At 34.3% G+C, this 27,350-nt stretch overlaps 1 protein-coding gene across 2 annotated transcripts; it reads right to left on the bottom strand.

The window, feature by feature from the left end:
- Window positions 1–21,511, bottom strand: SEC5A (exocyst complex component sec5). 2 transcript variants are annotated; one of them, XR_001928936.2, is made up of 21 exons: window positions 20,974–21,511; window positions 20,741–20,892; window positions 20,438–20,532; window positions 19,011–19,205; window positions 18,712–18,839; window positions 18,464–18,622; window positions 16,942–17,046; window positions 15,462–15,536; window positions 9,122–9,259; window positions 8,836–9,021; window positions 8,454–8,582; window positions 6,739–6,865; window positions 6,455–6,665; window positions 4,608–4,723; window positions 4,280–4,514; window positions 3,915–4,008; window positions 2,164–2,241; window positions 1,999–2,055; window positions 1,607–1,756; window positions 919–1,094; window positions 1–481 (listed from the first exon to the last, which is right to left on the bottom strand). XR_001928936.2 is itself a non-coding variant. In XM_007019409.3 (21 exons), exons 1-21 carry the CDS (start codon window positions 21,370–21,372, stop codon window positions 260–262), a joined length of 3,267 nt encoding a protein of 1,088 aa, XP_007019471.3. In that variant the 5' UTR covers window positions 21,373–21,508; the 3' UTR covers window positions 1–259. The 2 variants fall into 2 exon arrangements, 1 of the variants encoding a protein (XP_007019471.3); XM_007019409.3 differs by having other exon boundaries at window positions 919–1,134; window positions 20,974–21,508.
- Between the last annotated feature and the right edge of the window lie 5,839 nt (window positions 21,512–27,350).

The raw sequence follows: 27,350 nt of genomic DNA, 5'->3' as shown, positions 1-27,350 counted from the left end.
TCACGTGACTTTATCACACTTAATTAAGTTGATGATCCAAAATTTTCAACCACGCATCAAAACTATGTGCCCATCGATACAAAATATGGCAAAAGAATATATGGTGACAACCTAACTACCTATCAAGGCAATTGAAGCTCTTAGAACAAATAAATACAGATTTCATACGAAATTATGCGTATCAACGAGTAAAACACAACTACACATGAACATGGGGAATTTTTTTTTTTTCAAAGAATACTGATGGCTCCCGACTAATTTATCTGCGCCTACGCTGGGTGAAACTTGGGGATCCCATAGCTTGTGTGCCTCTGTAATTTCTGCTGGGAGAGTCCATTGAACCTCTAAAAGAAGCGTATGCAGCTTTAGCAGATTCGGGAGCAGATTCCAATGGAAGTGACTCCACAAAGCAAGCTGTATTGATGCGGGTCCTCTCAAGCTCTGCTTGAAGCAATTCTGAGCTATACTGCTGTGCAAGAGCCTGGGAAAAACCATAAACAAGTTAAGATCATGTCCACAGAATGGAAAGCAAAACACACAAGATTGATTTACTGAAAAAGCTATGATCATTGCTTTTCCCACAAAACTAAACTGGGAACCACATATCAAATCAGATAGATTCAACTTCAGAGCATAGACACTATAGTAACTCATCCCAACACTGTCTGAACCTACATGGAATTCTCACATGACAATAACATCACCAATTAGTATCAGTAATTCTCAAAAATGCAATTCTCACTCCTACTTCATCTTAATGAGACAATTATTTCATAAAAACAAATGAATATCAACAGCCAACTTGTTCAAAATTTCTCCATAAAGAATCATTATCTTAAAAGAACAAGGAAGATATCCTAGAAGAAGGAAGATATCTGACACAAAAAAAGAAGTTATCCTAGAAGACAAGAATCTTACAATCAGGTCATCTGGAGATACAGACACCCCTTGCTGCCTCTCATCTGCAAGAGCATCTTCACTTCCACGAGTTGGTCGCCGATGGTGCCCCGGATTTTCAACAATTTCAGAGATGCTTTCAGTGGCTTTCTCTAACAGCACCCCTTGCAAAGACTTCATAGACTCCCTAGCATCAGCTGTGAAACACGGATTTAAAATGGTCTCGAAATATTCAAGCTGTAGAAGACACATCTTACAGAAATCAACCATCTAAGCCACTGAATTAATCAAGTAATCACCAATACAGGTACAGTAAAGAAAAAGAAATCCATAAGCAGCCAATTGATCTTAAGCAGAAAAAGGATACATCAACTCCCTCAACCATTTCATTCTCAAAATGTGAGAGGAAAACTGGAAAAGCAAGAGGGGAGAGACAGGGTTGATATAAGTGTATATGCCTAATAGGAGTACATACTAATAAATGAAAAATAAAAAAAAAGGAACAAACCATAACAATGTGTTCCAATTTCTAACACATGATGTTAAAATCACAAAGCAAGGCATCAGTTATTCTTAAAAACTTCAGTTGCCCACCATGCTAGTGGTCAAGAGGAAGTATCCAACCATTGAAGCACACAAAAAGGAAGCAGTAATTAATGGTCAGATTCAAGTCCATTACAATAACTGAAGTAAAATGCAACTATAATACCTCAAGCATGAGCTGACAGAAACCATTTGCATCAAGTGAACTCAGATCTTTAGTCTCATTCTCATTGAAAAGGCTGATAAAAGTATCAATCAGACCTTCCACAAGAATCCCAAGTGTCTTGTCCAAGAGGGGCTTAGCACCAGCAAAGACCTGGGTGAGGAATTAGTCACTTTAATAGACAAATTGAGTTTATTACCAAAAATAATTATTTAAACAGATCAAGACAGATGATGCTTCAAATCCTGAAGACTTCTCTGACAGATTGTCAAGAAGATAAATGATAAAAATAATCACTTATGCAGGTTAAATCCACAAACAACAGTGACATTCAAAAAAAAAACTTAGAATGTAATAATCTAAGATTATATGGCCACACAGATGGCAGTAAGTACCTCAGCATGTACAGCTACCAGAGTATGTAATAACTCAACAGCTGCATCTCTCACACCCTGAAGATAGGAGCAATTCATGTTACCCCTTGAGTAAAAATCAATGCTTGCTAAGCTGGCCAGAGGGAAAAATTTTGATAAGCAATTATGAAATCACAAAATCCTTACTTTTACTGCAGGTGCTGATCCCCACTGAACACCAGAATCCAACAAATAGTTCATGGCAGCTGACCTAATCAAATTTGCCTGATGAGAAAACAAATAATTAAAAAATTAAAAACTAAAGAAATAATGGCCCATAAACAAAGTCACAATGGAAAAGTATTTCAGGGAACATGGTTCATATTCGGTATTTAATTAGCTTGAATGAACATGTATAGAAGCCAGCCTCCTGACTTCCCTTCTGAAATATAAGGATAAAACAAATTCAAGTATTCAGACAACTACCAACTCCTTATTTCCACGAAAAGTATAACAGCAGTAAAAGCATAGAGATATTACAGAAGGTAGACATCCTTTGCAACAACAAAAGAACTGGGAAAGGCGTTAACCGACAAGTACCAGCAACAAGGCTCTTTTTCCCCCATTTTCCTTTTCCTTTTATTTTTTTATCTTCTTTCATTGGAGCGGGAGAGGGGGTGAGAGAGAGAGAGAAGGGTACTTGGCGGAGACCACTTGGTTATTTAACCCATTTGTGTCAAGCAGCTTCAGACTTTTTTTTGACTAGCCACCTTCTGGTGGATTTTTTACTGTGGATTCAAATCTAAAAATTATGGATTTAAATGGTACAGGGGAACAGCAATTTTCTATGCAAGCTGATATTTCTTTAACCATCAACTATTCCTAATAGAAAACAATGTTTCAACTTGGTTCTAAAATACACTCTATTTCAAATTCTAGATAGCTCATTTCCCAGCTGGTTAGTATCTTGCTACTTCTGGTAAGACATATAAATTAGCTTTTGTTTTCCTATTATTATTCTAACTGCGATGCAACAAACAACATCAGAGAGCATAGCATTCTGTATAAACATATTCAAGTAAATTAGTATTTCACGGATTTCTGTTCTTCCAAACTATACTTCCATGGCAGTTAGTTAGACAGCAAGGGGCAGTTAAAATCTAAAAGTAGAAAGATCCAAACTCTTAATAGGATGATGTTCTCCTCTGCATTATCACAGAAAGATGAAAGAGGATAAAAAGTGAGCAGCCTTAATCGTAACTTGTAAGTATTTAACTGTCTAATAACTCAATGGTTTTTCACAGGTTGTGGTCATATTAGCTCAAGTAGCTTGTTTAATACTCCCAGCAAAAGCATCCAGCATCATGGTTCCTGGTGCTTCAAAGCTTTTTGACTTTCTCAGTTGTCTCTGCTTCCACCGTCACAGCAAAAACACAAGCATTATTTTTGGACCTATAAACCAATTAGCTTACATCATGCACTAAGGACTTAATTTTTTTTATTTGATACTGCTTACAGATTTTTAATTGAAACCAAAATAAGTATCACTTTAAACAAATAAGGTTCATGATTTTGCCTAGTAAATCAAGATTGTGATTTTTCAAGAGGATGAATCTAGGATCTTCACATCATAACATTGAGCTCAGCAATCAGAATGAAAGCAAAAATTAACATTAGAATCAGTTGAGCATTAATTATTTTTATTGCCATGCAGAGTCATTTTTATGATCAGAAGCAAATATGCTAAGCCAGTGTACCAGTGTTCATGGCTTCCAACTCAACTTTCCAATCAGTTGATAACTCTCGTAGGTCCATCAAAAGGCTCACAAGCTTACTCTTTTTTTCCATTCAAACTTTTTCTCTGTTTGTTTGTTTGTGCTTGTTGTCTTTCCAAAAATATAATAATAAAAATAACATCTGGTAACTACAACAAAATTTAGCAAGAAATTTTGCCATACCTTTGCATAAGTATACTGCTCAAGGACCTTTTCTTCAAGTCCAGAGAAAGACATTACCAGATCTTGTATGTCAGAGTCATCTTCATCTTTTTCCCTACAGCATTGACAAGCCATAAATGAGCAAATATAGTGCATAATATGAGCGACAGATCAACTTGAATTAACATGGTTTGGGCCAGCTAGGTGGCCCAAGCTGATTCCTTCTGCTAAGGTTAGGGGGTATAATCTGAATGATTAACTAACTGCACTGAAAGCCGTAGGCCTCATTATGCTACCACAAGAAAGAATGACCCTAAATATCCTGCAATAACAATTTCAACTTTATTGATGCTCTAGGTATTAGTAGCAAAAGAATTCCACCATACCTAGATTGGAGCCAAATGCATTTGTACTTGTTGTACAACTCAGAAGAAAGCTCATCTTTGCAATATCCAATATTACTTAAAACTATTAACAACCGTTGATGTGGATCAACAACATTTCCTGGGAGATCAGATGATAACTCCTCCTCTGGTTCATGAGAATACCCATTTTGCAAATGCAGACTTTCTTTGATTGATTTGTTTTGGGCAAGCTCACTTCCAATATGCTCTAGATGACCTGATCAACATGCACATAATGAAAGCATCATGACTAACCAGGCAACTGCACTAAAATTTTCCAGAACAAATAAGATACTGTTGTCCATCATACCAGCAAAATCCAGGAAACAATTTAGAAATGCAAGCCTCACAGATTCTTGGATTTCTTGAAGTTGTGCAAACATATCTTCAAATTTTGTAGCCTCGCTCCTCAGAGACTGAATCATCCTTTGGATAAAGAAAGAAGGGGGAAGACATATTAAACAGCTTTAAAAGAAGAGTATAATCAACTCTCCAAGAATAGATTGGTAACAATATAATGCATAAAAGCATCTTTCCTGAGATTTGAAAGAGGGTGAGGAAAGAAAATTTTCACTAGGAGAAACTAACAATATATGCTTCCTCAATTATATGTAATATCATTTGATACTGTATTATAAATAGCTATTAATTACACTTGTATTACAAAACATGGATAAACAAAAACAAAGCCTTTTCTCACTGGCCGACCATATTACAAAGTATGGATAAATAAAACCATTCTTATAACTTGGCAACCCTATAAAATTTGAAAGTTCTTCCAATTTGTAATAGCGCCGGGAATCAGAAATACTCCTACCAATGATCTGTTTGTTTTATATCATGGCAGATCAGTAACCAATGCCTTTGTCATTTTGACATGGCAGAGAACATGCTAAGAACAGCCTAAGGCTATTTAAGTTTGTTCTGATTTAAAAATTATATTGTAAAAAAGCACAACCTGGCTAACTAGCACAAGTCTCGCATTTGACAAATGCTATAATAATATAAAAGTTCTCAAATTTGCAATAGTACCTTGAATCAGAAATACTCCTACAGAGGATCTTCTGGATTTATATCACGGCACATCAGTAACCAATGCCTTCATAAATTTGACACAGCCACAAACAAGCTAAGAGAAAAGCTTAAGGCTATTCAAATTTCTTCTAATTTTAAAAAATAAGAAATGCATAACATATTAAAAAAAATTTTAAAGTCAAAATCAAACCCACGTCAAGTTGAGCTCAAGTTCACAAGCCCGAGAACTAACTAGCAGCTTAATTGAAAGGCTCTCAGTTCATTAAGGCTCCGTTTGAGTAATGCTTTTGCTACTTCCTTTTTCTTTTTATTCAGTTTTCATTTTTTTCATTTTGCTTTTTATTTTTTTGCAAAAACAAATAACAAAAAAAAAAAAAACCAAACAAAGCCTGAATTATCCGAGCTCATGATTAAGCTGGGTTATTCAATTATCAATTCTTCAAAATTTAATATTTTGAAGATAAGAAATTATGAACAAATTAATGACACATTTTTAGAGAACTATTCTAAATATGAATGTATTCACAAGCCCAAATAATGATTTGCTCATGAACCCTCAAAACCAGCTCATCTATGTTTGTGTCTAACTCATTTAACAAATACATTCAGAAAAAAAAGGATCTAGGTTGTGATTGAGTCCAGCTTGAGCAAGCTTCTCATTGAACCAAGCCCAAGCTGAGCATCAACAGTTTAGCTCATTGTAGCCTAGACAAAACCAGAGACTCTTTGAGATATCAATTATCTTCAGCAGATGTTCATGGTAAACCACCATCATAATGCAATTAGTAAGGAAAAGTGCTTCAAATGTGGACACTTTTTTCCTTTTTGGTTGCATAGGGAAGATAAAGGCAGCAGTCATACATTGGCCTTTTCCTCGTCATCTCTAGTCAGCAATATCAGAGCTAAATTACACTTTGACAACCAATATCAAAGACCACACATAAAAAGGCCATTTGCACATCTGTCCAATAGGTTATGGGCAACCTCACTAAGCTTGATCCGTCTTAAAACCACTTACAAACATCATGAAACAAATATAAAATAACTACTTATGCTAACCACACAACATTATAACTAATTATGCCTCTTACAAATTCAACATCATAATCTCTAGATACTTACATATTGATCTGATCCATTGCTGAAGCCATAACTGAACGGAAAGCCAGAGGTAAATAAGAGATAGTGTATGGAGATTTGTTCCTTTCAAGGACAGATACTGGGACCCATGCTTCATCTTTTGTTATCCCCTCTGTTGATGCTCGCATCCAAGAACAAAGTCTTAGCATGTAAATCTTAGTAACCTCCGCCTGAAGTGTCCTGAGTGCCAAGACTGTCAAATGAAAAAGAAACATTAGAACAGTTTAGAAGTTAACGACAACAGTTTCAGAGAAAGTTGGGAGTACCAGCTATAGGAGGAGCAGACTCTTTTGCTTCAAAAGCAAGGCATGCTTTAGATATTTCCATTATGGCATCACTCATGTAGGAGTGAAGAATATTAGATTCTTCAAGATCACGGAATGTGTTCAATACCTATGTCAAGAGCAAACTCAGTAAGAACCACTACAAAACAAAAAGATAGAGGAGCACCACCCGTGAGAAAGGCATATTGATTGGACTGGAAACATTGCAGTTTAATTTGTTTTAATATTTTGTGAATTTGTTACTCAGATCTGGAACCATTCAAAAAAATAGTCTAAGTGAAAAATGTTAAAAATGTTCAATAGGGAAGAACCTACTTATTGCTGTTTGTAGTATAGGTTCAGTCAAAACGAAGTAAAAACTTTTATTATCGGAAAATATAGTTGCTACATTAATTCTTTTATGCCTCTAGTCTTTCTTTTTCTTTTTTTTGCCAAATATTCCATCTTCTCTCTCCTTCTCAAATCTACACTCTTAACAAAACCCTATCTAAATTTAATACATAAACATCAACTCTTCCTCCACCACCACCATATCACAAATAAAGCATTTTTTTCACTCTCTTTTCTTTCTGTTAGATTTTCAGTTTCTCTATTAATTATTTTCAATCTACTTTGCCGGACTAAGTTAACATTAGGTTTATGCTACTTTATTGCAAGAATTTATGCTTTTTTAAATTCTTTTTAATTGATAAATTTTTAATCTCCCAAACTTCATATATGTAATTAGAATTTTAATGACTGTAAAAGAAAACTTTCATATAAGATAATTTTCAAATTTTAGCATCTAGCCATCTACAATCATCAAAAGGCCTAACTACATTAACTATGTAGATTCCAAAAACATCCTGAGCAGTTTTTGCAATTCAAATTCAACGCCAAAAATTCAGCAATTGTTCCAGAATTAAATTCTCAATTTTATCACACAGTACCTAAGTCTAATAACGAAGTTACAAATAAGTAAAATTATCCAGAAAATAAGCCAGAAAAACCTTAGCATGATATTGGTCATTTTTCATTTTCAGTCCCTCAGGATTATCTAGCATATCTATACTTCAAAAAGAAAAAGATGGTGAAAAAAGGAAACAACCCCAGTCTTGATAATCTCAACAATTAGAAACACGTATCTTAATAAAACAATCAACCATGTCTTCTGGAAGAGAACCATGCTTTTTACATTCAACGACAAGCAACTTTCAACGTGAATCTTCTGGACAAAATCCCAAACAATTTTCGTACTATCATGCGGAATTTTACATATGCATATCTTTAGAAGCTCTCAAATTAAAATTTTGAAATAAGGGTCAACAGTTTAGAAACTCATCTCTATGTCATTACAGTAATTATTTATTGGACAGAGACTCAAGTGGAAAGAAGAAATATGGATATTTATTGCTGATGGTCTCAGTGTACACAACAGTCAGACTTCATGTTTCTGATGGAAATAAAAAATACTATTAGATAACAATGGATGCATGTGTAATTTCAGAGTACTCCAGGGACATAAAGAGAACTGGAAGTAGGTTATAAAGACAACAAATTTTTCAATCAATGACAAGAAATAAAATAACTCCAACAAAACCAAAGTATCATAAATTTCATTCCTAAACTGCTATTAATTTCAGAACACAAACACCACTACATACAGGTAGTAAAGCAAGCAAGACATTAAGTTATAGTTCCAAGCAAAGTATATTCACCTTGACTTCATATACAGATATTGTACTGTGCATCATTCCTGCAACTTCGTCAAGAGAATGACTCGAATATCTCCCATCTCCAACTTTTTCCTCACTTTTACTTGCCGAAGAATCAGAAACCTGTGAAGACTGAACAATAAAAACCAGAATAAATGTTCAATTCAGTGAATCACATTATTGTCTTGACAACTTGTGATTTAAGAAAAGGCACTTATAGCAATGAATTAATGGCCATAGAAAAGAAACCAAAAGTGAGGACAAAAAAAATATGTTGGCAAACTATAAGAATTACTATACGAGATGAAATATGAATATGCAATGTTTATTGGGGCATAACTATATCCAACTCTTGTAAATATGATTTAGACAATTTTCAGAGTACCTTTGCAAATTTCCCACTGAAAACAGAAAGTGCCACTTTCCAAAAAGCTGGTATGTGATGGACAAGTACAGCAGTTAGCCTTCTTATATATCTTCCTCTGAGAACATCTACTTCTTCTCCAGTCAAGCCCACCGGTTGCAAATCTACAGGTAGTTGGATGTTCCCAAGGGAGTAGTTGACATCTGACTGAATAGTAAAAAAATAGATGAAATAAATCTCATGATTAGGCAAAGAGCCAAGAGTTTTTCCTCAATATCAGATCATCAATCTAGATAGTAGCACTTACAGACTGACTTAAATTTTGTTGAATTTGTTGCCACTTCGCATCAGAGAGTGCTCTTTCCTGTATCTCATTATGCAAAGTTTCCATCCGAGCTTCATGATCTGAAGTGCACTTCTCAAGCAACCCTCGAATTCTATGATTCTATCAAATAAAAGAAACCTAAATATTTCAATGACTTGAATTTCAAGAGTAGGGGAATGTAAGCAAGTCAATTTGCTTGTAAGCAAGTCAAGTTGCTTGCAAGCACTAAGGAGCTTCTTGTACTAGACCTATTATCAAGTTCAAGAAACTTGAATAGAAGTTTGACTGAAAACTGATTTGTTTAGAGGCACTCAGGAGCTTCTTCGAATTGACTCTATCATCAGGTTGAAGTTACTTGATCAGCAACTATGGATAACAAAAATCTGCTAAAACTTGACTCAACTGGCTTACAAGATGTACTGTTACAGAACCATATAATTTTAAAACAAACACTCAGGAAATAATCTGAAATCTCAATTATCAAAATTCTCCCAACTCAAGTCTCAAATTATCAAATCCTACCTCAAAGTCTGACAAAACCCCATTTATATGTGCTTCTAAATTTAACATAAGCCAACATAAATGTAAACAAAGTGAAGTGCATCAAAATAACTGATGCAGGCGCATATGAAAATTTATTTAGTATTTTAGTTAGTTTAGGACTTTATTTTATTTATTTAGTTTGAAATTCTTTTTCCTATCTTTATTAGAATTTTAGTACTTTAAGTTTTTATTTAGGATTAGAATTACTATTTGATTAGGATTTATCTTAACTATTATAAATAAGTATCTTAGGTAGAAGATTATCATTATCATCTTTTGTTATTTTGAATATTTATTCAAGAGATTTCTTTGAAAACCCAATTATCTTTTTATTGTTCCAACACAATCAACCCTATTCTAACCCTAATTGTTGAGTTTTAATTGCCCTAAACCTTTCGGCTACATCAAGTGGTATCAGAGCAAACGATCTTACTATCCTATAAGGATTTGAGTTAGGAGATTATGGTTGGTCGAGCTAGAGGTCGAGTTAGAGGCAATCAACCCCAACAAGCTGAGTTGGCAGAGATGCGGAGAATGATTGATGACTTGACCCGGGCTGTGCAAGCCTTGCAGCGTCAGGAACCAGTGGAAGCCCGAATGGAGAATCCGGAAGGTGACCACAACCCCCTTGAGATTCACGATCTCGAGGATGATGATGAATTTGAGAACGAGAACCCCTTTCATGAAGATGGACCCGCAAATCAAGCGGCAAGAGTTGGATTGGAGGGCCGGTTATTACATGCTCTTGATTTAAACGGTGGAGGAATCAGGATCGAAGTAACTGATTTTCATGAAAAATTTCATGCGGAAGAATATTTGGATTGGGAAGCTAGTTTAGAAAATTACTTTGAATGGAAACCCATGGCAGAAAATCGGAAAGTGTTATTTGTAAAGTTGAAATTAAAGGGTACTGCACTTCAATGGCGGAAGAGAGTTGAAGAGCAACGTGCACGACAAGGTAAGCTTAAAATCAGCACTTGGGAGCACATGAAAAGCAAATTACGAAAGCAATTTTTACCTGCTGATTATACTATGGAATTATATGAAAAGTTTCATTGTTTGAAGCAAAATAACATGACTGTTGAGGAGTATACATCGGAATTCAATAACTTATCAATTCGGGTTGGGTTAGTTGAGAGTAACGAACAAAATACTTCTCGTTATCTTGCTGGTTTAAATCATTCTATTAGAGACGAGATGGGAGTAGTTCGTTTATACAACATTGAAGATGCTCGTCAATATGCTCTATCAGCAGAAAAACGGGTTTTACGCTATGGTGCTAGAAAGCCCTTATATGGCACCCATTGGCAAAATAATTCTGAAGCAAGACGAGGTTACCCAACATCCCAACAAAATTATCAAGGGGCTGCCACAATCAATAAAACTAATAGAGGTGCAACCAATTTTGAAAAGAATGATAAAGGCAAGGGTATAATGCCTTATGGAGGACAAAACAGTTCTGGTTCTTCTACAAATAAAGGAGGCAGCAATTCCCATATTCGATGTTTTACTTGTGGGGAAAAGGGGCACACTTCTTTTGCTTGCCCACAACGAAGGGTGAACTTAGCAAAATTAGCGGAAGAGTTAGAGCCTGTTTATGATGAGTATGAGGAGGAAGTAGAGGAAATCGATGTTTATCCTGCACAACGTGATTCATTAGTGGTACGAAGAGTAATGACAACAACAGTAAATGAGGAAGCAGAAGATTGGAAGAGGCGAAGTATTTTTCGCACACGAGTTGTTTGTGAAGGTAAAGTGTGTGATCTTGTCATTGATTGATGAAGCATGAAAAATATTATTTCAAAAGAGGCAGTGAACAAATTAAAGCTTCCTACAAACAGACATCCTTATCCTTACAAGATTGGGTGGCTAAAAAAGGAACACGAAGTACCAGTAACTACTCAATGTTTGGTGAAATTTACTATGGGAGATAACTTGGATGATGAGGCCCTATGTGATGTTGTGCCAATGGATGTTGGTCATATTCTTGTGGGTAGACCTTGGTTGTATGATCACGATATGGTTCATAAGACGAAGCCAAATACCTATTCTTTCTACAAGAATAACAAGAGGTACACTTTATATCCTCTTAGAGAAGAGACTAAGAAATCAGCAAACAACAAGATCAGCAAGATCACTGGGTATTTATCTGCTGAAAATTTTGAAGCTGAAGGTAGTGAGATGGGTATTATGTATGCTTTGGTAACTAAGCATTTAAAAAGTGATCAGATGAGTAAATCTCCTCAATATCCAACAGAAATTCAGCAGTTATTGAAGGAGTTTGGAGAATTGTTCAATGAGGATTTGCCGAAAAGTCTACCACATTTACGAAGCATCCAACATGCAATTGATTTGGTACCAGGAGCAGCATTACCAAATCTGCCAGCATATAAAATGCCACCTATGCAGCGAACTGAGGTACAAAGACAGGTTGAGGAGTTGTTGGAGAAAGGTCTAGTGCGTGAAAGTAAAAGTCCTTGTGCTTGCCCAGCTTTGTTAGCTCCTAAGAAAGATGGTTCATGGAGGATGTGTGTGGACAGCCGTGCCATAAATAAAATTACAATCAAGTCTCGTTTTCCCATTCCTCGATTAGATGAGATGCTTGATCAATTAGTTGGTTCAAGAGTGTTTTCAAAGATCGATTTGAAGAGCGGATACCATCAAATTAGAATGAGGGATGGAGATGAACGGAAAACAGCTTTCAAAACTCCGGATGGATTATTTGAATGGTTGGTGATGCCATTTGGCCTTTCAAATGCACCAAGCACATTCATGAGAGTCATGGCAGAAGTACTCAAGCCCTTCTTGAATTCATTTGTGGTGGTTTACTTTGATGATATTTTGATCTATAGCCACACTAAGGAAAAGCACTTAAAAACATTTACGACAAGTTTTAGAAGTTCTTCAAAAGGAGCAGCTTTATATAAACTTGAAAAAGTGCAGTTTTATGCAACCAGAAGTGGTATTTCTTGGTTTCATTGTGTCTGCAGAGGGTTTGAAACCAGATCCAGAGAAGATTCGTGCAATTTCAGAGTGGCCAGCACCTACATCTATCAAAGAAGTAAGGAGTTTTCATGGTTTGGCATCTTTTTATAGGAGATTCATTCGAAATTTTAGTTCTATTATGAGTCATATAACTGAATCTTTGAAGAAAGATGGATTTGAATGGTCACATTCTGCACAAAAAGCCTTTGAAATAGTGAAAGCTTTGATGACTGAAGCCCCAGTTCTCGCACTACCAGATTTTGAGAAGTTATTTGTTGTTGAGTGTGATGCTTCACATGTAGGAATTGGAGCAGTTCTTAGTCAAGATGGAAGGCCTATAGAGTTTTTTAGTGAAAAGTTGACAGACTCTAGACGACATTATTCAACTTATGACTTAGAGTTTTATGCTTTGGTAAGGGCCATTCGTCATTGGCAGCACTACTTGGCTTATCGTGAGTTTGCTGTTTATTCTGACCATTAAGCTTTAAGGTATTTGCATTCGCAAAAAAAACTTAGTAATCAACATGCTAAGTGGAGTTCTTTTCTCAATGAATTTAATTTCTCTTTAAAATATAAATCTGGGCAGTCTAATACTGTGGCTGATGCTTTGAGTAGGCGATGTAAAATGCTATCAGTTATGAGCACTCAAGTCACAGGATTTGAAGAACTTAAAAATCAGTATAGTTCTGATTCTTATTTCAGCAAGATAATAGCTGATTTGCAGGGTTCATTACAAGCTGAAAATTTACCTTATAGGTTGCACGAAGATTATTTATTCAAAGGTAACCAGTTGTGCATTCCAGAAGGATCTTTAAGGGAGCAAATCATTAGAGAACTTCATGGGAATGGTTTAGGAGGACATTTTGGCAGAGACAAGACTTTGGCAATGGTGGCTGATCGTTATTATTGGCCAAAAATGCGTCAAGATGTGGAGAGGTTGGTGAAAAGATGTCCAACTTGTTTATTTGGTAAAGGCAGTGCTCAAAACACTGGTTTATATGTTCCTTTACCTGAGCCAGATGCACCTTGGATTCATTTGAGTATGGATTTTGTTTTGGGACTTCCAAAGACAGCAAAAAGATTTGATTCTATCTTTGTGGTGGTGGATCGATTTTCAAAAATGGCACATTTTATTCCGTGTTTTAGGACTTCTGATGCAACTCATATTGCTGAATTATTCTTTCGTGAGATTGTAAGATTACATAGAATTCCAACTTCCATTGTTTCTGATAGAGATGTGAAGTTTATGGGACATTTTTGGAGAACTTTGTGGAGGAAATTTGGGACAGAGTTGAAGTATTCTAGTACTTGCCATCCGCAAACAGATGGTCAAACAGAAGTTGTGAATCGAAGTTTGGGTAATATGTTAAGATGTCTTATTCAAAATAACCCAAAGACTTGGGATTTAGTCATACCCCAAGCTGAATTTGCTTACAACAATTCTGTCAATCGAAGCATAAAGAAGACACCATTTGAGGCTGCATATGGGTTAAAACCTCAACATGTGCTAGATTTAGTACCCCTACCACAAGAACCTAGAGTGAGTAATGAAGGAGAGTTATTTGCTGATCATATTCGGAAAATTCATGAAGAGGTAAAGACTGCTTTAAAGGCCAGCAATGCACAATATTCGTTTACAGCAAATCAACATCGTCGCAAGCAGGAATTTGAGGAAGGTGATCAAGTACTTGTGCACTTGAGGCAAGAAAGATTTCCTAAGGGTACTTATCACAAACTCAAGTCTAGAAAGTTTGGACCTTGTAAGGTGCTAAAGAAAATCAGTTCAAATGCCTATTTAATTGAGTTACCACCTGAGTTACAAATCAGTCCTATTTTCAATGTTTTGGACTTGTATCCATTTGATGGATGTGATGGAACTGCATCTACCATAGACGCTCAAATTCAACACCTTCCAATTGCTAAGGTTGAAGTTATTGAGGATGTGCTAGATGTAAAAGAGGTTCGATCTAGACGAGGGAACCCGTATAGACGATTTTTAGTGAAATGGCTTGGTAAACCTGCTAATGAAAGCACGTGGATTGCAGAAGAAGAATTGAAACGAGTGGATCCCGACATCTATAAGGAGTATGTCAAGGCCTACTCGTCGGAGTCGAGTCTTTTCTGACCCGAGGGGACTGATGCAGGCCCATATGGAAATTTATTTAGTATTTTAGTTAGTTTAGGACTTTATTTTATTTATTTAGTTTGAAATTCTTTTTCCTATCTTTATTAGAATTTTAGTACTTTAAGTCTTTATTTAGGATTAGAATTACTATTTGATTAGGATTTATCTTAACTATTATAAATAAGTATCTTAGGTAGAAGATTATCATTATCATCTTTTGTTATTTTGAATATTTATTCAAGAGGTTTCTTTGAAAACCCAATTATCTTTTTATTGTTCCAACACAATCAACCCTATTCTAGCCCTAATTGTTGAGTTCTAATTGCCTTAAACCTTTCGGCTACATCAATAACCCACATAACAAAGACCCTTTTTTTTTCCAATTTTTACCAAAAATCAATGTTCCTCAAAATTTTGGGCAAGGGCCCTTCATCACTTGCATCTTTTATGTAGGGGCACTTGTTTTTGGGTTAGGGGGATGGAAATAGGAATTTATAGCCATTTGACTATACCAGCCAACCAAACAATCAGCATCAAAAGAAAATGTCAAGCACATATTAAATAAATCAAATAGCAAGTAAAAGACAAGTTAACATAGAGCATTTCATTAGCCAAAAAGAAAAAGTATAGAGCATCGTGACACTACAGGAAAGTTCAGAATTTACTAACCTGTACATTTAAATAATGCCACACTGGATCAGACTCAGGTTCAAGCTCCAACAACAACCTCACTGTATTCTCAAGCTACAACAGACAAAGAAATCTCAGAAATACTTATGAGAATGGCAAAACTTGTGTAAGGCTTTGATACACTAAGTTTCTAGGTTCTTTCAAAAGAACACACAAAAATATAGGATGTAAACTAGATCCTGTTATTTAACAGATCTATTTAACAAATCAGTAATATAACAGGGATTCAATGTAAACACATCGTTTATTCAGTGTTTATTGGATATTGCAAAACTTGTCATAATATGTCAACCTAAATTATTATTTCTACAGAAAAGCAAAAGTTTTAAATTGTAAACTCCCAAAAACTAGTTTATTTTTGTAAACTTAAAAAGCGAGTAAGATCAATTGAAACAATGTTTTGATGAGTTAATATATACTTGACAAGGTTACTTAAGGAACTTCTTTACCTTTATGAGATTAAAAAGAAAAAGGAAGACCGGCAAACAATCAAAATAGTCTTACATAAATGAGAGCAGTACACAGTTGATATCAGATGTGAAGCAATAAATAGCATATTAACATCTATTCTTCATTGTTACTTACAAACTGTAGGTGCATTATCTATTCACCTTAACTAGTCAACCACCACTACACTATTCATCATACAATAATGAAAACTAGGTGATGCTTAGGCAACACCTTAGCCATAAAATAGACCAAGAACAATAGACCTTTTTTATTTACTTTCCAAATAAGCATTTTACTAGATGGCATCCTTACTAAGATCATCAAATCAGCTGTCTAATGCAACAAAATCAAAATATGCGAATAATATATCTATAACATATCTAGTATAGATATTTGGAGAAAAACAAAGTTGCCATCTTTGTTCAATGCCAAGCTTGAACAACCACAATAAGTTACTTCATACTGTCAAAAAGAACATTTACAACAATCTCGTAGAGCACTAGCTTCATACTCTCAGCAACCCAACAAAAAATCAGGATTCCACGTTCAACCATTCCATTACTTTTCAGCATAAATATTCCATACTTCCGCTCATACTAAAACTACAAGTGCAGATAGAACATCACAACTCAAGAGAGAACAGAATGATTCCAACATAGTTAATTAAGTAAATCTGTTTGATTGGCTTGTGAAATGGTGGGTATTTTGGCTTATGGAATAACTTGCATGTTCTCTTTTATCTTCCTTCCCATTCAAACTTGCCTAATTAACTCCCCAATATTTTGTTATAGGTTGATTTTAACGATACAAGATTGCTTTAGTGAGAAACAAAACCTGGCATCTCATGGATTGGTAAGCATCAAGCAAATTGTATTTTAATATCATGATCACTAAAATTTAACAAAAATTCAAGGACAATCCAGGCCTTAGGTCAACAACAATTGTTCGTTTACTGACCCGCTAAACTGCATAGTGTCAAAATATTGAAAAAGGCACGTCAAATGCTTACGCTTGTTAGGTCTATTTGAGGATCTTCCATAGACTTGTAAAGCATGACTTTGAATTCTTGCATCACTTTTTCAACCTCTTCAAGAACTCGTTTTAGTATATTTACCTGACAGTAAACAATAAGTTAAGTATTATTGCAAAAGACCTCTATCTATGCACAGACTTGAGCATACATCAAATGCTCACCTGAGAATGAGACCACCAGAACTATGAGAAACATGCATAAATAAAAAAAGGTCCAATACTGATGTTAGCCATCAGGGAATCAATGCATAAAAATAATGTATTACAAACGAAAATGATACAAGCAACAGATTTATGGCTATGATTTTGACTTAAACCACTCAAAACAATTTGTTCACTACTTGAGCTAAACCCAACAGTAGACACAACTTCAGCTTGTGCTATGAATTTTGTAAAGAGATGTGTGAAAATCAGTTGCAATGATGTAAGGTAAAAACTATCTGGCATACACAAAATTTGTCAACTAAGCAGAAACTAAAATTCCATGAAATTTGTTGAGGTGGCCAAGGAAGCATTCTACAAGCAGATAAAGATGCAAATAACATTTTTGAATTAAAACTTTATTCACATATTTAAATAATGTTAGAACTTAAGCAAAAACATGCTCAGATATAAACCACCAGCCACATGTAAGCACTATTTACAAAAATTGAAGAATTAGAACTGAAAATCCAAGATGAATGTAAACTAGATATGCATAGCTCGTTAATACCAAATTATAAGATAGGGTTAACTAATGCCTTGATGGCTATTTTCAAACTCTCAATATGTTACAGCAAGGATAACTTGACCAAACATATACATTTATATATTGTGTTAATTGAAGTGGATAAAATAACAAGCCTCAAATTGTTTCAATCTTATCTCTCTCCTTGAAACCATAGGATAGAAAGCGATGTTCACCCAAAACATGAAAAAGTAACTTATGCTCATTGATATATGTTGATAGATTCTAATTTAACCTAACATAAATAAGAGATGTCAAATTATTTGGAATTTGGATCACATATAAAATAAACCAAGAAGCAAGAATGAAATACAGAAAAGCACATAGTTAACAATACAATACCATAACAGATTTAAGATGTTCCAGAAAGCAATTAAAATGACTTAGCTTAAACAATAAACTTGAGAGACTCAGAAGTTGAAGAAAGGTAGCTTTGAGGTTTGTAGTTTTCTAGATTTTTCTTAAGTCATAGTTATTTCTAGAGGTTGAATTCTATAAATATCAGAGATAAACTAAAATGAAAATAAATTTGAGTGTTGGCCAAAGTTAAAGAGGTTCTAATTCAAACTTAGCATAACGCATACCTGAGAAAACAATTAAATTTTCTTTTCTTTTCCTTAGTGTAGATTTGTCTAATACATAAAAGACCACATTAAACAATGAGCAGCTATCAGAATCTGGAATGTATGTGAGAATTGGATGCAAGAATGATAATGAAGCAATTTTCAAAATATAAATCTTTTACATAGCGATTTAAAGTGCTCTTGCTTACATGGGAGGGGAGAGCAATTGATTTTGCCTTCTTGTATTCCCTAACAGCCAAATCATATTCACCCTTACTAATACTCCCACGAATTGTACTAGGTAAATTAAAGAGTGTCCTGAACCTCTGAAGCATTCCCTGGACAGACCTGATTTTCTCAGCTTGAGCCTACATCAAATCACAAAAAATATATATAATATATATCTCAGGTTCCTTCTATAGCACCAGCATTCATGGATTTGAAAGCAAAAACCAACCTGTCTCTCAAATAGAGGCTCAAAAGCACGATTTGCCAGTGAACTCACTCCTTGCATACAATTAAACAAGTGAGTTGTCCCTGAACCTTCAGGGTCTTCTTCAATTCGCTTCAGTTTTGACTCGATATCTATGCAATTATTTTTCTCCACGTTAGAACCAATTATTACTAATAGCTAAAATTCTATAAAATTATTATGGCAAATACTATGAGAAGAAGTTAGTTTTAAACCCATCAAACGCTTGCATTGCCACAGTTAAAAGTAGTGCCAGACTCAAGTGAACTGAGGTGCTTTCATACCATCAATTGTGGTTTTGCATGAAACAAAGCAGTCAAAATTGTCTTTAACCAATTGTTTTCTCTGTTGAGTCCGCCCTTTGAGATCAGTTTTTAGAGCAAGAGCACCAGCCTCCAAGTCTGCTGCAGTTGTATCTTGGTGTATTCGGGATAGAAACAATTTTGCATCAAACTTTTCAGAGAAATACATCAATTTTTCTGCACAATTTCACAAAAAGGATGTAACACACTGGCTTTACAGCTCTAGGTATTAAATTAGAAATGCTCAAGGGAGAAAAAGTAGCTCATTGAGGAATCCAACATCATGGACATTCATGAATAAGAGGTGAAAACAGAAGCAAGCAGAAAAATTGATTAGAAGAGACATTCATGAGATGTGAATTCTAAAATCCAGGGCAGCATGGACAAATATACTCAGTAGCAAACAACAAACAATTGAACATTAGAACTTGAGAGGTTAGATAAGTCTCTGATGGTTGTTATAATCTCCAATATAAAAAGCACATGAATACCACATTTAACCCAAATTAAGAAGATTAATGCCTTCACAAAATAGCAGAAGTAAACAATCATTGCAGTGAAGCTTAGTGATGGAATTAAAATATAAGAATAGAGATCAGCAATAACTGGACTGCATCTCATACTCCTCCTTCAGTAGAGCTCTTACTGCCTTGACTATTATAAAATTATGGCATATCAACACATGCGCTATTCAGAATATATCAAGATTGTGGAAGAGCATCACAATAATGTTACTGGTGACACATTACTTACCAATCAACAAACTTCAACAAGATAATTCACTTTCAAACCACAAAACTCTATAGAGTTTAAGCACATGTAATAAAGAAGAACAAAACCTGGAGAATTCTCTATAGTTTAGTTGCAACACTTTCAGGTCTCTATTTTGATATGGACAAACCACTTTTGGTGGAAAAAGAACAAATAAACAGGGAACAGAAATTAAAAACCACTAATAGCTAAAAGTAAGATTAACCATAGCCCAACAAAAAGAAAAAAATTGATAATAACTCTAGTCAATTCCTTATCACCATACAAAAAAAATTAACTGATTTCTAGGAATTGACATCATTAACATAATCTTCATTAATATAAAAACATAAATAACAAAAAAACACCCAGCATATCTTATGATATTTCTGAATTAATATTGTCCACAGTAGGGATGAAGTGAGTAATGACTTTCACTGACATAAACTCAAATTTGAAGAAACTTTGGAGTGCAGTGAAAGGTAATAACCCAGGGGCATCTAGTAACCTTGTATTTAGATAGCAGAAATACAGTCCAGACACTGTACTATTATAATTTTTAGAGAAACAAATTAGAAATGGCGTGCAACTTTAGCTTAAGAGACTATGACAAACTATAATCTGCAGAAAATATATTAAATAAGAAAGTGAAAAAGTACCACGGAGGCCACTATCCATATAATCTCTATCAGATTTTGATGGAGAGCTTTCTGATGCCTCAGTGATCAACCTTAACGTTTTGTTGTCTATTATCCTGCCAATGAAACAAACACACAGGTTAGCTGAAGTACTTGTAGCTAGGGAAAACAATGACTTGGCAACTGTTCATATAATCATATTAGTATAATTACTCATCATAGAACAAAATTTTCCTGCCTTGATGAGCTATAACATACAGTGAATTCCTTTAAAACAAACAAAAAATGATAATCAAGCAATACAAAGATGATCAAAAGATTTACCCCAGTCCAAGTGGATCAACACATTCCATGCCGCGAGGGAACGATTGCAGATTGTTAAGTATTCTCCCCACTGTTGCTGATGGTTTACGCTCGAACTTTTGTGCCACCGGAGCTGTTCTCGTCTCTCTCATCTCGCGAACTCTACGAGTAAGCTGTCGAAGAATGGTAAAAAAACCCTTAACTAAATCATCTGTCAATAATTTACTTTGAATTTAAATTTCATTATAAAGTACCTCAGCTTCATCGACACGTTTCCAGCAATCAGGCTCTTCTCCATCCCAGGGCCCATCATCGTCTTTGCTTCCTCTGCCTCTACTCCTTCCTCCGACTCCTCCCTTCGGATCTTTTCCAGTATCCTCGTCCCCACTCGAAATGCTCAGCATCTCCACTTCCGAATCCTCGTCATCATCCATCGACATCTTTCTTGCAGCCGGCTTTTTTGGAGCCGAGGCAGTTGGCGCCTTCTGAGCCTTGTAAACAGTCCCCGGTTGCTGCGGCGGCGGTTGAACGAAGTTGGCCACTGGTTTGCGGGAATTGGAGGAAGGCGGTTTCTGGTAATTGAGATCCCGTTGGGCTTGCTCTTTCAATGCTATTTGGAGGAGCTCATCTTCGTCATCGCTGTCGCTCGACATTTTGGCGAACTTTCTGTTTGCGTTTTGTTTAGATCTGACCGATTATGAAGAATGGATTTGAAGGTGTCTAGAGAATTTGGAGTTCTTGAATGGAAATAAGGCGTTTCCTTCCCTTCGATGGAGCCGGAATGTGAGATCAGTAATATTGTCATGTCACGCGAGTTTGATGAGACAATTCTACCGCTTTCCAAAACGACACTGTTTGGTCTTTGAACGAAGAAAAGTCCTAAAACTTTTCACGATTGTGCGTTTAAGCCACTGTTGGCTTTTCCTCTTTTTCCTGTATTCCGTCCCTCACGTCCTCACCTAGCTATAACTACAACTTATAGGGGTTTTTTTTAAATGAATCTCGTACATAAAGCGTTTTTGATAATAAATTTTTTCATAATTTTCACTATTTTTAGTTAAAAAAATTAAAATTTAGATAAAATTACTCTTAATAAAATCGATTCATTTATTTAACTCCGCGTCTCAACTTGAAATTTATTAACGGGTTAAGTATATTTAGGTCTGCATCTCAAATCCACTCGTATTCTTTGAACTTTTCTTACCAGACTATTCATCTCTGGAGTATTTTTTATCAGAAAGAAAAATGTTTAAGCATTTTGAGCATTTTGAAATAATTTTTTATACACGAAAAAAACCTTTGAGCGTTTTGAACATTTTTAAGTATTTTGGAGTAATTTTTGATATATGAAGAAAAACTTTTGAATATTTTGAGCATTCTTTATCAAGTAAGCATATTCGTTAATTATGTTGTTAAATAAAATATAGTGTATTGTTTAAAGTTATTACTCTTATTAAATGAAATTCAGTAGTTTTAGTGGTTTATAGATATTACGTGACTAGTTTTTAGACATTACGTGACTGACTTTGGACATTACGTGACTGACTTTGGGCATTACGTGACTGGTTGATATGGCATTGCATGACTTGTTAGTAAGGCATTGCGTGACTTGTTAGTAAGGCATTGCGTGACTTGTTAGTAAGGCATTGCGTAACTAGTTAGTAAAACATTGTGTAACTTAAACATTGTTTAAAAATCAGTCACGCAATGCTTCAAAATCAGTCACACAATGCCTAAAACCAATCACGTAATGCTTAAAAACCAGTCACGTATTGATTAAGTCACGCAATGCCTAAAAATCAGTTTCGCAATACTTAAAAATCAGTTTAATCAATTTCAACTCCTCAACTTTAGGGTTCTATGAATAAACCAATAAACTTAAGAACCTAAAACACATTCTTTTTTTTTTTTTTGCTAAGCCATGAAAGTGTGCATTTCATAAAAGATAGGTTACAAAACTCCATAAGCCTCTAAAGCAAGACAAAACATATCCTTATCGAGAGGGCCTTGCTCGCTCTCTTTATACAAAAACAAAATATGCTCTCTTTACAAAATATTTTCTGAATAATTTCAACTCAAAATCCCATAAAATAAATCAAAATCTCCAACAAACATGCTTAACAATCATCCCAATCCCATACACAACAAAATCGTGAACTACCATAAAACCCATCAAACATGCTTTAGCTATTCCTTCTTCTTGAGCCCATCATTTTAACTAATTCGATCCAACTAATCAACACAAGCATCTCCATCGCAGCACACGTTTCGAAACAAGTCATCATTAGAAAGCATCTAGTTACCACATTCATCATGCTGCCTACAATCACCATAGAAGAGAAAAATCACTATTCATTGTCCTTGAGAACCCCACGATCCACCATCCAAAAAAATAAAATAAAATAAGAAAGAGCTTGATGTCATCTCTGCTATTTGGATGGCGAGATAGACAGTGTTTGATCAGAGAGAGAAATCGAGATTTAATTTTGAAATTATTGTCTGAATGGTGGGATAGAGAAAACTGAAACTATTTTAATTTGTTTGAAATTATTTAAAGGGTATTGTTGTCAAGTCACGTCAAAAATTGACTAAAAATAGTTAAAATTATAAAAAATGAAATTTTTGAATTGGGCTTATGAGGAAGGTTTTTTCTCATAATTTTCTCTAACTTATATATATATATATATATACGAGATCAAAATATCCATTGGACCTTTGTATTTATGTATTTTATTTAAGTTAGTCTTTATACTTAAAATCAATATAATAAAATCTCTTAATTTTAAAAATTACTTTAATTTAGTACCTTCTCTAATAACATTTAATTTTACTGTTAAAAAAGATGACATTTTTACTAACATAACTTATTTTGATGATGTGGCACAAACATGATAAAATGGCATGCTACGTGGCATCGACATGATAATATGGTAGTGCAATGTGATAATGTTGACATGGCATGACATGTTGATGCATCAGTGCTACATGGCAGATTAAAAAAATTTTAAAAAAATTTGTATCACATCTGAAAGATTAAATTGAATAAAATATATAGTATATGGAATCAAACAAAATTGAGATGTTCAGGGGCTAAATTGAAAAAAAATGAAAAATACATATACCTTAGTTGATGATAGATATACTTATTAATAAGTCAAATATTTAAATGTAAAAGATATATGATGTTAAAAAATATGTATATAAATATTTTCTTACTTGATTATTTGATTTTATAATATGTACATTAATTTATCTTCTTTACAAAAATTAAATCTGAATTCTCCTTATATAAAAAATTTTTTGAAAGAAATTTCATACCTAAAGCCAATTTTAGATGAAGAACTTACATTATGTTGGAATAAAATAATATAAAAAGACTAAATAAATTCTTTTTTTCTTCTATTTATAATAATATAAAAATTTTAAATTTATTGATTTAGTTTTTAATTTGAGCTTATGTCACGACCCGGAACCTCCTTCAGGCCCATGACAATCGCCGCGACGTCCCGATTGACACTCATTATCCGGAATGCCAACCGAAACCCCACAAGGTTTACATATCAGTTTCTTTCCTTTCCTGTGAGCAACCATCGTTAAATATCGAGTTTTTAGAGAATATATACTATTTTAGATCAAAAACAATCAAAATAAAATTTTCACCACACAGGGGTATTTTGGTCATTTTTTTCTCAAAAATTTTGAAACTGGCTAAAACGTAATATACAAGTACAAAACACATAATTCATATTCAAAATGAGTTTAAAAGTCTAAAATCTTCATTTAAAACGAAATTACGGTTATTTGAATATAATAAGAAAATAAAAGAAATATTAAGGAAAATATTCTATTTTCTTATAAAACAATATTTATAGAGTTATACGTGAATAATTTTTATAGCGTAAAAGCTAAATAAATTTATACATACTGAAATACAGTAAGTCAAAATATTTAATTTAATTTACAATAACAAAAGGGCCCCCGAATAAACAAAAGTAAAGAGGACTGTGAACCTACGGTTGGGAAAATGCAGATCCAATGGTAGTCCTCGATGAGATCAGCTATCTACAGTCTATACTGAACCTGAAATGGGTGGAAAGGAAGGTGGTGAGATTATAAAATCTCAATGAGTAAACAGACATTATCATAAATATCTAAAGGCGAGTAAAATGGAGGCAAGTTTAAACAACAAATTTCAACCCATTTCATAATGTTTCCAATTTATTTCTTAAACCATAAAATATTTGTAATTTACCAAAACAGTTGTTAAGGCTTATGTCTTTTATTAAAACAAGGCTCAAGCCAAAACTAATCCTCGGGGATACCTTGGCCGAGGCATCTAATCGAGTCCGCCAAGGGTGTTAAAATATTCACACGTGAAACACATTTTTATTTTTAAAACCAGCCGTTCCTTGGCGTTGGCCGAGTTACACATTCACGTGGGGGTTCGACGTGAAGTGAGCTCTAATACTACCCCGGGAGTTACCCTCCTCGCCTCTACAACCGGAGTAACTATATAACTGGGTTTACCATGCCCCTCTAATAGGCAGTCCACGAAAACATGTCACTGCAGTGACTAACCCATCAATTTTAATAAAATTTCGACAGTATAACATGGCTTTTATTTATTTATCCAGCCTGCATAGTAAAAACAACTTACATAAATTTCCCAATGCATTCACAAAATATAGCCACATATACTCATTTCTCATAAGTCATTCCTAGGAAAATATATATTTTTCAAGTCAATTTGCAGCCTCCAATTACTCAATTTCATAATCAATACAATATATTTTTATTTGTCACATTTATTCCTAAAACATCAAAAATCTCGTTTTAATCTCGTTCTCATTTCATAAAATACATAAAGGGCATTTAAAAATAAACTCTAGATAATTTACAATAATAATAAGTTTACTCACCGTTTGTACAAACTAAAAGCTTTCTAAGCGCCCCGATCACTACTCGTCGGGTACGACTTCTTTACCTTTTCTGAAAGGCTCTCCTCCTAGACACATTACAAAAATTTACACAATTCATCACATTGATGCTAAATCACTATATAATTAACTTAAATCCTATACTAATGCATGGTATGAAATGCAATAGCCTAAAACGGCTTAAACGCGGTATTAACCTATTTTTGGCACTTTGCTTGATAAATTGCTAACGTGCTCCATTTTAGCTCTAAATCATCCCATTCTCTCTCCAACATTTCTAACCATTAAATATCAGCCAATAACCTTCTAAAAACAACAAAATCAGCTCACTCCCTTCCTTGGAAAATTCGGCCAAAAATGGGACATTAAGTCGGTTAATTTTCTACTTTGTTTTTCTATCACGTTTAATCGTTTTTCATCATTTTCTCTTCATTTTCCTTAGAATAAAATCAATTCATCATCATTGTACAGCATTGAGCATCCAGCCAAGAGTGGGTATTGTGAAAATTTAATGATTTCTTGCCCAATTTAATTTCTAAACACATTTAACTAACTAAAACTATCAATTTAACTAAAAATCAAAACCTAAAAATTTCAATTTCTCTCCCCTAGAATTTCGTCCAGCCCTTGATATCACTTTTTGATCTCTCTCCTCAAGCATGCTAAATGGAAATAAAGGCATAGGAAAGGTAGAAATCAAGCTAAAATCGAAAAATCTTACCGTTAGACGCGTAAACAGTCGAAAATCGCGAATTTCCCTTTGAATTTTCTTGTTTCTCTTTGGTTTTTCTTTTTTTCTTCCTTTCCTCTCTATTTCCTCTCTTGTTCTTCCTTATGGCTGGCCAGCACTTAAAATGGGGTTTAAATGGGCTGACTTTTCATTAAATAATATTATTTCATTAAAAAAATACCACGTGTCACTTTCCCATTGGTCCATTTTTAAAATTTCATCCATTTGTTTCCAAATTTTCACCATACACTTGTCTCACATATCCATAGCTTAGATAAAATTCTCAGACTTATCCAAAGTCTTGGAGGAGTAATTTTTGAAATTTACACTTTTGCCCCCGTAAAAGTGAAAAATTAAATTTTTGCCCAAAAAACTGAAAAATTGCCCATAGACATATTTTTCATCCCTTATACTCATACCATTCTCCAATTTGTCAAATTTGATCTAAATTCTCTCAAAATCTCAAATTTTGTCTGTGGGTGGCAAAATTACGATTTTACCCTTACACTCCAGAAATCACCAAAATTAAACTTTTTCACTTCCTATCATTAAATTATACTCCAAATAGTTAATCTTGGTCAAAAATTTCACTCCATGATCAAATTATTATCTTAGGTGGCAAAATGACGATTTTGCCCTTGAATATCAAAATTTCCAATTTTACCCCAAATTAACCCTCGAATTTTGAACAATCATTTTTAGTCATTTCTTGACTATAAAATATTAAATTTCATCCTACAATTCCTATTTGAACTAGTTCGAGGTTAAATCAACTCAAGTGTATCATTAGGTACAATACCGAGTTTCGTCTATTCTATGGTGCTTTTCCTAGCATAATAACATACTACTCAGTGCATGTATGTCATGACATGTGTTTATAGGGTCAGGTTTTACAGCTTAACTCAAATTAGCAAAATAAGTTGATTCAGCTTTTTCTTTTAAAAAAATGAAGAAGGGAGATAAG

This window comes from Theobroma cacao, chromosome 8 (assembly GCF_053813885.1).
Source record: "Theobroma cacao isolate CCN51 chromosome 8, ASM5381388v1, whole genome shotgun sequence".
NCBI lineage: Eukaryota > Viridiplantae > Streptophyta > Magnoliopsida > Malvales > Malvaceae > Theobroma > Theobroma cacao.
Note: the sequence above shows the minus strand (reverse complement) of the source record. Positions and strands in the feature narration are given on the sequence as shown.